At 48.0% G+C, this 15,616-nt stretch overlaps 6 protein-coding genes across 6 annotated transcripts; 4 read left to right on the top strand and 2 right to left on the bottom strand.

Moving 5' to 3' along the window:
- Positions 1–678: 678 nt before the first annotated feature.
- Positions 679–3,102, top strand: BO85DRAFT_489419 (HET-domain-containing protein; the record flags this gene model as incomplete). Its single annotated transcript, XM_025663604.1, has 3 exons — positions 679–1,320; positions 1,376–2,528; positions 2,597–3,102. The coding sequence occupies 3 exons, from the start codon at positions 679–681 to the stop codon at positions 3,100–3,102; spliced, it is 2,301 nt and encodes a 766-aa protein (XP_025513940.1).
- A 2,518-nt stretch (positions 3,103–5,620) lies between these two features.
- BO85DRAFT_450666 (uncharacterized protein) lies at positions 5,621–6,441 on the top strand. Its single transcript, XM_025660429.1, has 2 exons — positions 5,621–6,210; positions 6,271–6,441. The coding sequence occupies exon 1, from the start codon at positions 5,944–5,946 to the stop codon at positions 6,097–6,099; it is 156 nt and encodes a 51-aa protein (XP_025513939.1). The 5' UTR covers positions 5,621–5,943; the 3' UTR covers positions 6,100–6,210; positions 6,271–6,441.
- A 2,088-nt stretch (positions 6,442–8,529) lies between these two features.
- On the top strand, positions 8,530–9,063 carry BO85DRAFT_55995 (uncharacterized protein). Its single transcript, XM_025665489.1, has one exon. The coding sequence runs from the start codon at positions 8,695–8,697 to the stop codon at positions 8,965–8,967; it is 273 nt and encodes a 90-aa protein (XP_025513938.1). The 5' UTR covers positions 8,530–8,694; the 3' UTR covers positions 8,968–9,063.
- A 533-nt stretch (positions 9,064–9,596) lies between these two features.
- Positions 9,597–10,689, top strand: BO85DRAFT_469833 (uncharacterized protein; the record flags this gene model as incomplete). The annotated part of the gene is made up of 3 exons (XM_025662355.1): positions 9,597–9,740; positions 9,803–9,906; positions 9,959–10,689. The coding sequence occupies 3 exons, from the start codon at positions 9,597–9,599 to the stop codon at positions 10,215–10,217; spliced, it is 507 nt and encodes a 168-aa protein (XP_025513937.1). The 3' UTR covers positions 10,218–10,689.
- Positions 10,690–11,520: 831 nt separating this feature from the next.
- BO85DRAFT_55914 (FAD-binding oxidoreductase) lies at positions 11,521–13,632 on the bottom strand. Its single transcript, XM_025665486.1, has 2 exons — positions 12,598–13,632; positions 11,521–12,538 (listed from the first exon to the last, which is right to left on the bottom strand). The coding sequence occupies exons 1-2, from the start codon at positions 13,187–13,189 to the stop codon at positions 11,532–11,534; spliced, it is 1,599 nt and encodes a 532-aa protein (XP_025513936.1). The 5' UTR covers positions 13,190–13,632; the 3' UTR covers positions 11,521–11,531.
- Positions 13,633–14,036: 404 nt separating this feature from the next.
- On the bottom strand, positions 14,037–15,381 carry BO85DRAFT_55900 (DUF3431 domain-containing protein). The gene is made up of 4 exons (XM_025665485.1): positions 15,084–15,381; positions 14,925–15,024; positions 14,288–14,854; positions 14,037–14,223 (listed from the first exon to the last, which is right to left on the bottom strand). Exons 1-4 carry the CDS (start codon positions 15,211–15,213, stop codon positions 14,154–14,156), a joined length of 867 nt encoding a protein of 288 aa, XP_025513935.1. The 5' UTR covers positions 15,214–15,381; the 3' UTR covers positions 14,037–14,153.
- Positions 15,382–15,616: the final 235 nt, after the last annotated feature.

The following is a 15,616-nucleotide window of genomic DNA, read 5'->3' as shown; positions in this document are numbered from 1 at the left end:
TTGTCTAGTAAAATAGGGAAGGTGAACTAATTTTCGTGGCTCGGCCTACTATACCACACTAATGTGTCTCGCTACCATACAAAGTTGCGGGGATGGTACTTAGTTTCGCTGGCTAAGTTCACACAGGGGTGTATAGGTCCCCAGGTCGCCAGGTCATACATATTTTCGGTTCTTACTAGTATGGGATCTGGTTGTTACTAATACCAACTATTAAAAAAAAACTAAACTGTAAAAATACACTGTCTTAACTTTATACTAATGATATAAAAATAAGTAGATATAGTTAATCAATTATAAAAAATTGTTATTATTTTAGCATAATAAAACTACTAAATTACTTAATTATCACTTAACAGTCAATACCAGTCGTTGCTAACACCCTCCTTAAAATGTTGACTGATCAAATTATGTTTAAACGGGAGCGAGTCAGTCATATCTAGATCGTCTTTGTTTGGCACGTCATGACCTAATCCCACGATCGTATCAGGACGGCAATGTGCTTGTCGGGTGTGGGGTGCCAATGCATCAGTTTGACACGTCATCAGTGGATTCTCAGCTGAGGAATCAGCTGTGCTCATATACGGCCCATGCCCGGGTTTTGACATTCCTTGTGCCCTTTGGATTTCCTCTATTGCTCTCAAGATAATGCGAAAAGTATAGATCGCAGACAAGAGAATAATGCCGACTATCCCCAATGATACCAGCGACGCTACACGACCGCCAGGAGCCCACAAAGAGCCACCTTTAATAAGCCTCTCCGACCCAGATACACCCGCATTAAACGCCAGCAACCGAGAAACATATAAATATACCCCTTTGCCACTACGTACGATCCGCTTGCTTCATCTGATGCCCCATGAAGATGAAGATGCTGAGATACAAGGCCAGCTAGTCGAATACTCCCTTGAACGATCCGGTGGTAGCCCAGCTCTATATGAAGCTTTATCATATGTGTGGGGTGATCCCAATAATCCACGCAAAATCTCCATCGATGGGAATAAATTGCAGGTTACAATAAGCTTACATAGCGCATTACAGCAAATTCGACATACGCTGATGACCCGAGTTTTATGGATCGATGCTATTTGCATTAACCAGGGAGACGATGTGGAGAAGGGACAGCAGGTCGGGTATATGGCAGAAATCTACAGCAAGGCTAGCCGCGTGATTGTTTGGCTAGGTGAACCAGAGAATGGATGCGACAAAGCGCTTGAAGATATCTGTCTGGAGGTAGATCAGAGATCCATGTCATCTCTCGAACCCCAGGTTAAGGAACAAATCTCAACGTTGCTTCATCGGCCTTGGTTTGAACGAATCTGGGTATGGTTCATCGAGAGCAAATACTTACATACACTCCTAATATAGTCTAATCCAGGTTCTTCAAGAAGTTGCTGCGGCGCGACATGTCGTGCTAAAGTGTGGGTCTGTAGAAGTTGATGGATACGCCTTCTGTGTCGCATTGAATTCACAGTCCTTGGGTCTCCTGGAAGGAGTGTCACCGACTGTGCAGAACGTGGTCCACTCAGCAATATATCTCATACAAGGGGCAGCATTTCGATCTAGAAGAGTAGCTAGCTCCTCGATGGGACGGTTCTCCCTTGGTATCCGCCCCCTTGGTGAGCTGGTGGAGGTATATCATACACGCAAGGCAACTAGACTACATGACAAGGTTTTCGCTCTGCTTGGTATGAGCTCCGATGACCAAATCGCAGCTGGCCTTTCCCCGGATTACTCAATACCCTGGTACACACTTATGGAACGCCTTATACAGGTTCTCCTTGGCCAGCAGGTGGCTGTCGCAACCTGGATCGACATGGAGATGGCAGTTATCCAGAGCAGGGGGCATATTATCGGCAAGATTACCGCGGTTGGCAATCCTCAAGACAGAACCAAACAAGAAGTGACCCTCCTTCTGAAAGACCAGTGGAATGAGCTAAGTTCAGTGATGAGATGGGATCTTCCACCCTTAGCGAAATCTGCCCGAATTGGTGATATTATCTGTTTCCTAGAGGGGGCTTCGAACCCTACAATTGCCAGGCCATGTAAAGATCATTTTCTAATCATCATGATCACAGCCCCCAAACTTCGAAGGAGTTTTCTGACGGGCACTCAATGCAATTTGTTACTTGTCTGGGATTGGGATGATACCTATGCGAGGATTGAAGAGGGGTACTTCGAAGAGTTTATGAAGGTTCGAAGCCCGGACCATCTCAGTACATCGACCTTCAGTTGGGAACGCGACACAACAAGAGCACTGAACATGGCTATGGTATTGGAAGAGGTAGAAGATTACCAAACAGCGGAGCGTACGCTTCAAGAATTTGTCGACAATCAGCGAAAGCAATACGGCCACAACAGCCCATATTTACTGGAATGTGAAAAAAGACTTGAATCACTGCGCCAGATATTGAAACATCTGGATCATATGCAGGACAAGAGTTCGAATGGCCATGTGGCAGACAAACTTTATTGCAGGAACTCTCGCCAGCGGGAGAGTTGGGTTGTCAGAATCTGGGCACAACGAGATGGTAAGTTCCCGGTGATCCAGGCCGGCGTCTTGGTCTTCTAAGATTGGTGCTTACACGAGGCTTGGAAGATATGCAGAACATAGCGGCCACAGGTTTCTTTATCCGTATACCTGGTCTTGGGAAACGAGTCATACTGACGGCCAGGTCAAATCTCATTGACTCGCGTGGGGCCAAGAACAAGATATTAAACATCGGCTGGGTTGAGAATGGCCAGTTCACTGCATATCCTACGGTCGGGTATGATATTTTTGTATCTGCCTCGGGAAGACCTGACCTCGATACTGAAGTTGACGCTGGCTATGGAGTGATTATCCTCCATTCAACGGTTGATAAGGACATAAGCGAAGTTGGTTTTGATTTTGCGCTTAAACTTGGACTAGACGACCTTCAAGGGCGATACCTTGAGCTCTTTGGATATGAGGGCGGCCAAGCCGAGCCTTCTATCAGCTCGGGAAGTTGTCTTGCTTGCTGGGAGGACAGCCTGAAACATGACTGCCTGAGTAGACCGGGATATAGTGGCTCCCCTATGCTTATGGCATACCAAGGGGCATATGCCGCAGTGGCTATCCAGTAAGGATATTACCATAGTTCCCAGTTGCTACCGGGTGGGCTCTAACATATGATCAGTACCAGTAAAGGCACCAGCCTTCGCCTCAATGAAAGAGTCATGGAAGATATTTTCAACTGGACAAAAACTAAGGAAACGAATAAGATCCTACAAGTTTCCCCTTTACACCTCGGTCCTATGTATCTTCAGTTCCGACCCGATTCGAAGTATGCTGTCATACGAGTTGGCTACGATGGCCTGGAGACAAGGTTTGATGTTCTCCCCGCTCATGGACACCAATCAGGCTGTGAATACGTATTTAGGCTGCGTCCACCACTCGCGTGGCCACGTCCCAGAAATGAGCGTTGGGTCTCGTGGGATATGAAGAAGCGAGGAGTTTGCCTCACAAGCACTCTAGAAGAGTCTTGTTACGTACGAATCTCCCGCAGGCCTGGAGAGGTGGCATTCAAGGTCATAAAGAAACAGGGGCGGAGAACTATGGAGGCTTGTATGCAAGCAACCGGGCTCTGTGATGACAGAATAAAAGGAGCAGAGTTCGAAGGAGCACTCTCCTTCAGAATGTACTACAGAAACAAGTTGCGGGATGGCACACAGTTCTGTCTCAGAAGCTATGAGAAGTCGGCCAGTGATCACTTCGATTTGTGAGCCGCACCAGGCAGCTTGTGACTAGGGACGGAAAAAATGATAGTATAGTCTGGTGTTACCCTTCTAGATTGTCCAAAAGTTACATTAATTGTGAAAATGGTATTCATGTAGCTATTAGAGACCTAGTGGCAGTTCTGATAATCTCTGTATGCCCAAAACACCACCTCTCGTGCAGTTGCTTGTTTGCTAGGCGACTGAGACGTTTTATTCTGTCAAGTAAGTATATATATATGTACTTAGGTGCCCATGAGGATTGACAAACAGTCATGGCGACGTGCTGGACTCCAGATTTTACAAAGAGATTAGAATATAATTAGATAAGGTTACACTAAGATGAGGCGAGCCTGGAAGCCCATTATCACGCAGAACGCACTGTTTAAAACCAGAGAAACATGAAGAGGCCAGATTCATGACCAATAACCACACAATTGTCACTGACAGCCACAGAGCTCAGTCGGAAGTCAGGTGGCAGCCCAATGCAACGTTGCCGGCCCCGAGTTATCCATTTCTCATCTATGAAGATATTGGCCCCCAAGTGCTCAATAGACGAACCTGATGGTTGATCTTTCATGGGGACTGAACCACGATCAGTCATATAATGACAGCCATCAGCCGAGAATGCTATAGTTTCAACTACTGAACCAACATCAAGTCTCTCTTGTTCCGCACCCATGGTGGTATCCCACAGTCGCGCTGTGTGATCGTGTGAGTCTAATGCCACCGTCTGGCCGTTGGGGAGAAGGCGACTGCGCAGACCCAGTCCGTATGCCGGTCTAGGGCGTGTTTACATGGTTCCCATGTCTCCCGCATCATAAATACGTGCTCCAGAAATTGCAACCGCTCTGTCCAAAAACCCTAATTTCGCTATCACAATTCCAAGGGCACACACGCCAGCGCAGCCCCGCAAGTCTGCGAAGGTGCTTTTGTATAATAAATCCATTGCTAGTGTCAAATCTCTCGGCCTCCTTCCAGATAGCCTGATGCTCATGGTGAGTACGCTTGGTGCGGGGCAGCGCTTTCCGTTGCCTCCAGCCGCCTAACATGTCCCAAAAACTTCTCGTTCCTTTCGTTTCTGGGTCCGGGTTCGGATGATCATACTGCTCAAGAAGCCGAATATAGAGAACCTACACCATTGCCAAAGCATGGAGAGCAATTTCACTCCTCGCGATACTGGGCAAGATACTGGAGTCTGTGGTAGCAGAAAGGATCTCATATGTAGTGGAGACTTACGGTTTGCTCCTGAGTAATAATAATAATATATTTAATTTCTATTTAAACAAAATTTTATATCAATATTTATTTCCTCTAAACTTCACATTGTACCCGAATGACTGGATAAATTTAAAGAAAGTATATTTAAGTAATATTGTCTATTATACCTGCGAGTTTTAAAAATAAACTATAGAAATCCTTGGCTGATGTGATAGGATCTACTTGTCAGGGTAGAAAGCCTGTCGACTAGGTAAGGAATCAGCCACTAAATACTATGGATTTATCTGAAAACGACAACTATATGTCTATATCCACCGAATAGACTGATTTTTAGAGGATCAGTAGTCTCATATAAAGAAATCAGTATCTTATAGATATACTCCATGTATGTGGCCATATGGGAGAATATTCACCGCTAGGCTCAATCCAATAATCGTTAGAGCCATGCATGTGCGGTTGCCCCATTGCAAGATCGTATTATCAAATTATCAATCATAAGGGAATATAGGCAGTTAATTATGCGCTAGTGACGCAGAATTTACTTTCGCGGAGGCTGCAGCAGCTATTCCCTTATTCTACGTCCAACACTGACGCCCCTGATATATAAGGGTGCCTATTGTCCGCGATGACTTAGTCATCAAGGTGTCTTTTTGGCTTCCCAGGATATCCAATATTCATATATAGTATATTTCTTTCCCTTTGCCTACTGAGCCCTTTATTTGGCAGAAGGCAGTCGCGAAGCACGATATTATACGCACAACAGCGAATATCGTTAACTCCTATTTCAAGAATATTGTTCTCAAAATCCACTCCAGTGATCTTCAACACCAGCTTCCGATGGATCGGTTGACGGCAAGTCTGTTATTCTATATAAACCGGACGCTTTAGAACAGACAGAAGAGTCATCGATACCCGTCGCCCAGTTCCTGAGAAACTTCAGCGACTCATATTCCGCATGCCAAAGACGGGCAGACAGTGAATACTGCTCTCATGGCATTTCTGAATGACCTTACAACCGACTTTGACTATACCAATATTGTGGCTGGATGCTGCACAAGGCATTCTTTCTCCGCCAAATATGAAGCTGCTAAGAATGAGGCTCGAACGGACGGATATCTCGTCGACGGCAATGAGAGCCCTTCTTAATCTCTCATCGAAGTAAAACTGGTCATTCGAGCAATACATGAGGCAGGTTCTGGTGGGAGTTTACATGTCGAGATAGACCAGAAAGGAATGTGATGTTCTTCCAGTCACGCTGTAGGTTCCCTCCTTCTACCATTACCTGTCTTTCTTTGACCTTATATTAACGGCATATAGATGCTCTGATATATCTCAAGATCAGCACGAAATATTCATAACCTTTGCAGAGTATAATAACATCAATTGCCAGAGGCCCGCAGACACCAAAGTCCCGCCAATCTTGACTATGCATCAATCAATATGCACCGTGGGATACTACCATTTCCGGACCCACACCCTATATCGAGGCTAATATCACGAAGGTGGGGAACAGATTGGAACAATCTGGTCAGCCTTCGTTTTTTTTTTTTATCCTAGTTCTAGGGTTATATAGTAAATAAGTTAGTTCTACCAAAATCCACATGTCTGGTTACTTTCGCACGGCTGAGGCATGTTCAAGCTACTACTTCAATCATTCAAATCTAATAAGTTACGTTCGTTTATATTAGTAGATCTTTGATGTTTCTCTCGTCACCCCTAGAAAAGAATGAGTTAACCGACAAATGTAGAAGATACTAAATGAATGTTGGAGCGTGCTAGAACACGCGACAGCAGTGCAGTATCATGAGCGGTGGGGTATCATGAGCAGTGCGTTAAGTTCTGATGAGAGACATATCGGCCTCTTTAACACTGGATTATATAAGAATATTGGAGTGTGAATCATAAAGTGTCAATATATAGATGTGAGATGTAGGTTAAGTGATTACTTATTCATCTTACTGCTTTATTCTGTTATATTCGTTTGGTAGCCCTAATAAAGTCTATACTAGATAGTAATATACTAAGTTATTCTCAACTTTACATATCATTGCCAAGGTTTCGCTTGTTCTCAGGACCACTAATGAGTAGCGGCAGCGCCCCGTATCGAGCGCTCTACACAGCGGGACTACTTAGCGGGACAAGACAACCAAACCCAATCATGCTAGGGATCATCGTGATCAGCTCTGTACCCTTGTCACCTTTGTCAGAAGTTAATCAGCATCCTGCCTGTTCCGTAGAGACGGTACTTTCGACACCCTCTACAAAGTAAATATTCTTTACTGATTTCATGCCCAACTGATGGGTAGTGCGGTCTCTCAAATGAGGAGCAGACCCCCTTGCCTAGATAGGCAGATTCAAAACACGCGAATTCAACGCGTACCGGATCTATGCATATACACAAGTATACTTTTTAGCTTTGGGCAAGAACTTGAACAATATTGGAGACGAGAATATGAGTCTCAAACCAGGGCGGGGGAAAAGTCTAATCGGATAAAGGTTCAATAGCTGTCTCCGTGGCTGGAAATAGTCCGAGCATGATTATGGTGGATGGGAGGGTTGGGATCCCCGGATCAGCGAGATTGATCACGGTGGAATAAAATGCAAGGGAAACCTGGCCAGCCAGTTGTAAGTGACTGCTGGCAGTGGTAGATTATAGGCTGGGTTTAGGTTGGCGAGTAGGTGTCATGTGTTTATTTGGTTTTTCTTTTGAGAGGGGGAGGGGAAAGGTAAGTAGGTTTCGGTTATTGAGTTCGGGTTGAGAGGTACGAGACTTTGGTAGGGTTAGGTAGCTCTTGTATGCAGGGAGGTGAGAGATAGCTACGATAGCTACTCTGTAGGGTATAGTTTAGAGGGAGAGAAGGAGAGGGGGGAAAGAGGGGAACACACATGCATAATTTGGATGCGGTGTACATGCCTACCTGCATTACAGACGGGATGTCATACAAACAACCAGCCGGGCATCCCTGTTGCAAGAGACAAACCTGCAGGTAACAGCTGTGGTGGTGGTGGTGGTGGTGGTTGAGAGTATAGAGCGGGATACCAAAGTGTGGATCAACCGGAAGAGACGGGAAAGTGTCGACCCAATATTCATGGCCATCCAATTCCTGCTTCCATTCAGCCTTGTGGGTCTGGCATCACAGGTCCATTGTTGAGTCACGAAGCCTACTCTGAACAAGCCATGTTGTCGAAAGGAATGGAAGAGAAGGAGGGATGGATAACCACGGAAAGGGAGGAGCAGGTGACTGCTGGAAACCGAGGAGGGATGATCTCATTCTGCCGACCGTTCCGGGATGCGAGGATCTGCATCAGTGCAAGCACGGCGGAAGATTTAGTCTTGCTGTAGCTCGAAGCTTCTCGAGAAGAGGACGAGGGAAAGAGGGAAGGTGGGATTGTGCATTGACTGATTATTGATCCCGCTGGAACCCGGCGGGTTGCACGATGGGAGGTGGCGTGGTCGCCATTGGTCTGTGCCGAAGCTGGTGGAAGCTGCTTGATGACCGCTGAGTAAAGTGCTGAGTCACGGTGAAATCATACATTCCTGTATTGAGTTATCCAGTATGAAGAAAATTAGATGATTCTATTGATGGAATGGATGATAGAATGGAATGAATAATGTGGGAAGAATGATGGAAAACGGTAGAAATGAAGCCAGAAGGGAGTATGAGGATAGAGAAGAAAAGCAAAAGACCGAAGGAAATCCGGCCAAGATCCAGACCGGGCGATCCCCCGTGACGCCAAGCCATGACGATGGAAGTTGAGTGGCTTCACGCCTTCTTCTTCTTCTTCAGTCAATCAATCAATCACCTTTCAGCCACGCAACCTGGAAAGAAAAATCATGAGTTGACCAACAACATCTCGTCTCCCTTGCCTGGTCCGTTCCGGCTCTGTCCATCTGGCTCCATCCATCAGTCCATGGTCCACGCAGATCCTCACACTAGCCATGCCGGACCTGATCCCCGCCCTGGCTGTGATGCAGACCCAGCTGCGTTGTTGCGCTTGTTGTTGCTGCTGTGATGGCCATCGCGTTCCATCTCGGTCGGGCACCCCTCTTGTCCTAGGAACAGTATGATGCTGGCCCCTAGTTTAGTAGTATACCTCTGTTGATGTGGTCTTCCTGCACAACTACGGCAATCTAGTCAGTGCAATCACACAACCCCTACTACCTTCCCGGCGCAACGACTGGTCCGCCTCGGAACTGACTTACTTCATGCAGAGGAAATTATGACGCATCTGGGGGAAAGCGCAAAAAACCCGCCAAAGCTGGCTCTCCTTCCGTTGGCGTCGTTCAGCTTCCCTGGACAGGCCACTGCACAGGGCCAGAAAAACTTTCGGCTCAAGCTCCAGAAAAAAAAAATACAATAGTATCCTCTGACGTAAAAGATACGCCCCGTTGATTCGGTCCACCATACACCCTTCCGTTCTATCCATTCAAGCCGGCCAGGCGACATATAAAGAACCTTGTCCTGGTCTCCCACTCCTGGGCATTCTCTTCCCCTCTTCATCATCCATTCATCAGAGCCGGACCAACCAGTCTGTCAGTGGAACTGAGCTTCTCTTTGCGCCTCGCCCAATAAACTACCAGTTGCTCTTCTAATTCACTTTATTGCCATCTCTATACACTTTCAGTCCAGTCAACCGCAGCCATGTTCTCCAGTACCGTGGCCCGTCCACTACAGCTGGCCACCCGGTTCATGCAGTGGGCCAGTGCAGTCATCGTGATGGGTATCACTTCATACTTCATCCACAAGGGACCTCGCGGCCAGCACACTATCTACTGGGAAGTCATTGTAAGCATGCTCCTATCCTTGATGTAAACAAGTCGAACCTAATCAAACTAACCATGGATTAGTCGACCATGTCTGTTGTCTTCTTCCTGCCCGCCTTCATCTCGCCGTTCATGCCCAATGCCCTAAGCAAGTTTGTCCTGATCATCGATGTCATCTTCTCGTACCTGTATGTGCCATTCAACCAACCATGCTATGTGCTGTTACTGACCTAACCACAGCTGGCTCACAGCCTTCATCTTTGCCGCGCAAGACTACAACTGGCACAACTGCGCCTTCAACTCTCCCCCCGGCCTGTCCTGCTCTAAGAAGAAGGCCAACGAAGCCTTCATCTTCCTGACCTTCATCTTCACCTTCTTCGCCATGTTCCTCGAAGTCGGTGCCCTCTGGGCCTATCGTCGCGAGAGCACCCCAGTCCGGGAGAAGAACACTGGTGGCGCCCACGGCGGTCCTGCTGATGCGCCTCTGGCCACAGCCTAGACTTCAGACTCTACCTGATAATGCCATCTCGTCGTGTGATGACGACTACACATGCCAACATCCTCTCTTGCGCAGCCTCCATCCGTCTGCATCTACGTCCTGCACAGGAGAGAGAAGTCGTCCGTCTCCTGCGAGATGAGGATTCGATACCCCTTTCTTGTCTCTCTTTTATACGACCATGATACCACAGTTGACTTTGGCTTTGATTGAACATCTACCATTAATATTGATGATGTTTATACTTCTGATATCCCTACATACTAATGTCCCTTCGTTAATGTCCGTACGACTTGAACATGCTTGAACGACCTGAAGAACACGGAGTAGGTGGTGGGTGTGGGTGTGGGTGTGGGTGTGGATGTGCATAGATGGATCGGGGTTGTGACTAGGATCGTTACTGTTACTAATACTATCTTTACTAATTACCATCATAATCTTGTCTTGTCAATTTTTCCAGATCTGGTTCTATTCTATTCTAATGGCTCTATCCCGCGCTATGCTGCATCAGGGCCATCCATCCACTGTGTAATAATAGTACGATATTAATATATAGTCTGTGTCTAAAACGAAAAGATATCAAACGAATGCAGTCTTACCTTGAAACAATGTCATAAGATCAGTGAAACTAGATACAGCGTATGGAGTATACTATATTATTCATGACGGACACACATTACCAACCAATCTGGTACCTCCAACACAGTAAGTAGTAGTACATGATCAAGTTCACCCTGAATCATTACTACTTCGTTTTCGACTACTCGACTGCATAGTAAGTAAATATAACCAATAGAAACGCATACACACACACGCACACACACACATATATATATATATTTATATATATATTTCTAAATCAGCAACTTGCCTCAGCTACCATTACCAAACAATACATACATACATACATACATAACTACTATATGGCAGAAATGATACTACTTACTTACTTACTCATTTCTCGCAGGATCTGGGGGGTGTCAAGTCAGTTAGTAAGTAGGGTGGGAATGAGCTGAGCTGAACTGACAGCAATTAATGAATAACTTACTTATATTGTTAATACTAGTCATTAATGATATCTGAGAAACTAAGCAGGCCCACGCAGGGGAAGAAGAAATGCATACTGACTGCTATGTGTATATATATGCAAGGTTACAAAAAGAGTCCGTCATGTCTATTCATAGTCTATCTATTTATTGCTTCCAAAGTCTATCCAAGTCGTCATCATTCTTCTCTCGCTTCAATCAATGGTCCATCTACGCGTACAATACCGCATACACCCGCATATTCAGCTGATCGTACATATGCATACACACATCACGCACGCCCCAATCCTTGTGGAAAATCCAAAATATCCAACGGATCCCACTTCTTCTTGATCTCCTTCAATCGGTCCAAAGCATCCCCATAATACATCTCTGCCCAGTCCTGCAAATATGGGTCGATATAATTCTGATATGCTTGCCAACCACCCTCAGGATCGGCCTGGCGCACCGCATCCGCGACATTGGAAAGCCTGTCAACTGCAGTCTCCCGTGCTGACGCATTTGTGAACCCCGGGAAATCCCAAGCATAGATTTGCGACATGAAGAGATTGTTTCGATGATTGAAGGCCATGGGCCCGACAGTGTCATCCGGGGGAAGGGTGGTGACGACATCTGGACCGTTCAGGTCGAAGGAGATAAAGGCATCAGGCCCGGCAGGCTGGATGGCGGAAAATATATTCGCGATGGAGGTGCTAGTGTAGTTAGGGTGACCGTCGTCGAAGAGGGATTTGGCGTAATAGGGTTGTGGAACAGACGGGGAGTCAAGGTCACCCATGAGATTAGTGAGAGCGGAGACCCAGTTGGTGTAGAAGGAGCTGGTGGTTGTGAGGGGCTGGATGGACTGGCGTGCGAGTGGGGAAAGGAGGCGGTCGATAGTTTTGTTGTAGGCGGCGGAATCGCCGAGGTATTGGCCAGTGAAAGTGCAATAGGCCTTAGGGGCCTGGTAGCCACCATCTATGATGAGTTCTCCACCCAGAGAGGTTGGAAAGCCGGTGGAGGAGGTCGCCGGTAGGGATCCGATCTCTTGTAGGGTTAGAAGGACCTGTACGCAGTCTGACTGAGTCGCGAAGCCAATGTTGTAGTTAACGATGGCCGTTGGAGCGGGCTCCATGCGGTAGGTGAACGACGTCACGATTCCAAAATTGTTGGAGCCAGCACCGCGAAGTGCCCACCAGAGGTCATTATTCTCGTCGTCCGTAGATGTGGTATTGGACTTTGCCGCCTTAGGGCTGATCGTTCGGATGCGGCCGGTCACGTCCACAAGCTCCAGTGAGACCACTTGCCATGAAATTAGCTGGGACCTTGGTGAAAGGACTCGAACAAATCATTCAACTTACCTCTGTCTACTAGCCATCCCCACTCGCGAGAGGTAAACCCCCAGCCACCCCCCAGACTGTGCCCAGCTACCCCCACCCCCGGACAGGTGCCATGAGGCAAGGCATATCCCGCGCGACCCATGGCCAGAGCCAGCGGGCCAAGCTTCTGACCCATTTGCACGGTTACCTCCTGTGTGCTCTCGTCGAGGGCAATGTCGGTCATCTGGCTGGAGTCAATGACGACCTGTCCTGAAAGACTGTACGCAGCATAGCCATGGCCACCGCCACGGGTCGTGAGAGTGACCCGACCCTGCTCGGCTGCCACGCAGCGAACAGTAGCAGCAACTTGCTCCGTTGAATTTGGAATGACAAAAGCTTGAGGATGAGGGTGGTAGTTGCTGTTGTCTGCCACCGTGAGATTCGAGTACCCAGCATCCGTGGCGTACACAACGGAGGCGCCAGTGGCTCCTAGACAGGATTCAAGGGTTGTCGGCAGCGCGCCATTGTTGGCCGTTGCGGGGGTGGAGATGTTCCCAGGGTTCTGGTGTAGGGCTGCGAGTTGATTGGGCAGCGTCAACAAGACTGCTGCCATGAATATGACTGGAAGAGCCATGACGTGAATCGTAAAGGTGGGTGATGCCGTGGTAAACAGGACCAAGGGGCATACCAAGGACTGGTGCAATGTCCTTGGCCGGTTTTCTTGGGGAAGAATCGAGGAAATGTAAGGGGTAGCGGTGTGCACTAAGCCAATTCGCGGTTCAGATCGGCGGGAAAAGAAATGGGAAAGGTGCCATTTTATCAAGGGGTACGCTCATTCCGGGAGATCTGATGTGTCTCAGAGGCGCCGACAGATATAGAAGTCATTCTCAGATCTCTCCCCAATACGCCTTCCGCGGCTGTAACTCCACATACATTCCTTCCTCCGCATGCATCTCCTTATCACCAACCAAAGTCACATCTCCCCTCTAACCCTCCAAATTCTCCTTTAATCGACGGATAAGAATCTCGCCCGTCGGGCTTCATCTGAGACATGACCGCATCCCTGTCTATCCTGCATCGCCTTCGTTGGGGGTGCTTTGTTGGCTGCAATGATCACCGTTCCAGAATCAGCCAACGTTCCTTTGCTAGCCCTTAGTCACCACATAAGCACAAAGGTTTATTGATACGAGGCCGGAAGTCGGGCAGAAGGGTGACCGATGATGAGCAGCCGGCAGTCTCGGCTCGCATACGAAACACGGAGAAACTACCTGAGAGGACAATGCCTCTGTCCACCATCTATCTATCAGCTTGCCAATACGTTGCAGAATAAGAAGACTTGCAAGGCGAGGCAGGCGCGCTGACATATTGCAGGGCCGGGAGGATGTATGGAGCGGTCAGGACACCAGTTAGGCCCGACATCTGAATCCTGCGCGGCTGTGTAGTGATATCACACTGGCCGGTGATGAATCAGCCGCAACAGGCTCACACGCATACTTACGCTGTCAGCCTAGTATTTACGGTCGCACCAGAAGGAGCCATAAGACCTGACTCAGCTTATGCAGGAATTTGGCCCAACAAAGTGCCAACGATGTCGTGACTCAAGAGCCAGCATCGATTTCTGGGCACATCGCGTAAAGCTCACAATAACACTGTTGGACATCGGGGCATCTGGTATATTAAGTCAGCATTTTTTTTTTCCCATTTTGCATCAGATAGAGTTCGCAGCACATACGAAACAGGCTGCTCAAGGAAGATGATATGCCAGAGCATCTCAAAGACCGACCCCGCCGCAAAGTTATCCATATCGGTCGCCAAAGCCCAGTCGCGTATTCGCACATAGTCATCTCGTGGCCGTTCCCGGATCCGGTCCCTTGTTAGTACAAATTGACCACAACAGACCCCACCGATCTCGGTAGGGACCTGTTCCCGCGGCACGGAGAACATGTCCATGTAGATAGAGGTGAAGTTGCGATACACCACGTTATGATTCGACTCCATGGCTGGATCAAAGGGACGCACGGCCACGGGACATCCTGGGCGGTGCTCACAGCGGAGATTCGCATACCCAGCCTTGTTCACGGCGTCTAGACTGAGTTTTTGCAGCAGGGAAGATGAAGCCATGTCGCCAACATCGTTGTGCCACTGAGTGGCGGAGGCATGCATGAAAGCCGTAACATCCGCAAGGTAGTCGTAGTGTTCAATAATGTGTGTCAGGTATGCCATTCCCTCTCGGGCCTTGTTTGCCGGGATAGGACGGTATCCAGGCTCTTTGTCGGAGGTGTAGATGTAAGGTTTCCAACTATCCAACTGGTGAGCATGCCGGGACAAGAGTCCGACCGGGAGGTAGGAATTGAGTCTAATACACTTACTGGGGCTTGAGAGCGTAGGCCCAGGCGACATCCTCAGAGCTAGTTTTAGCCATAACCAGAGCGTTCGGTTTGCGCCTGGCCGGATGTTTCTCGACTCGACCTGCATAGTGTAAGCTACCCTGGTGATTTCAATTCCGAGCTTGGGGGATGGATTCGTACTCAGAACTAAGGTGAGATCATCCTTCAACAGTCTGATGTACAGTAGAGCCAGGAGCCCCAAGCAAAACATGGTAAAGCACCATGTATACAGGCGCCTGGAGCACATGGGCAGACCCAGCGATAGGACCATTTTGTGTAGATCCTACTCACGGGGGAATACTTCGGGCTTCGAAGACGCTGGCGTCTTTGAAGTGATCTCACCCGAGGCCGTTGGGGAGGGAGTAAATGGGAGGATTGATGAATAGGCTCAGCCTTGCATGATGGTTCTCGCATTAAAGTTTGGGAGACCCTGCAGCATCGGGGTTTGCGAAGGTGGCTTTGCTGGTCAGCGAGGCCACACGCGCATTGCAGAGAACACCCAGCTCTGTCAAGATAAGTCTCCGACAGATAGCGGGTGAATTAATTGGGATGGAAAAGTTGGGAGAATAATGACGATCGATGATGATGATGTTGACGCTGATGTTTGATGATCGTCGGAGGAAAGCTGGCGAGGTCCGATTCGGAGGAGAACCCAAGCCGCGTGTTCACAACAG

The sequence above is a fragment of the Aspergillus piperis genome (assembly GCF_003184755.1).
Source record: "Aspergillus piperis CBS 112811 unplaced genomic scaffold BO85scaffold_13, whole genome shotgun sequence".
In the NCBI taxonomy this organism is placed as follows: domain Eukaryota; kingdom Fungi; phylum Ascomycota; class Eurotiomycetes; order Eurotiales; family Aspergillaceae; genus Aspergillus; species Aspergillus piperis.
The sequence above is the reverse complement of the archived record's forward strand: the minus strand, read 5'-3'. Positions and strand labels throughout refer to the sequence as shown.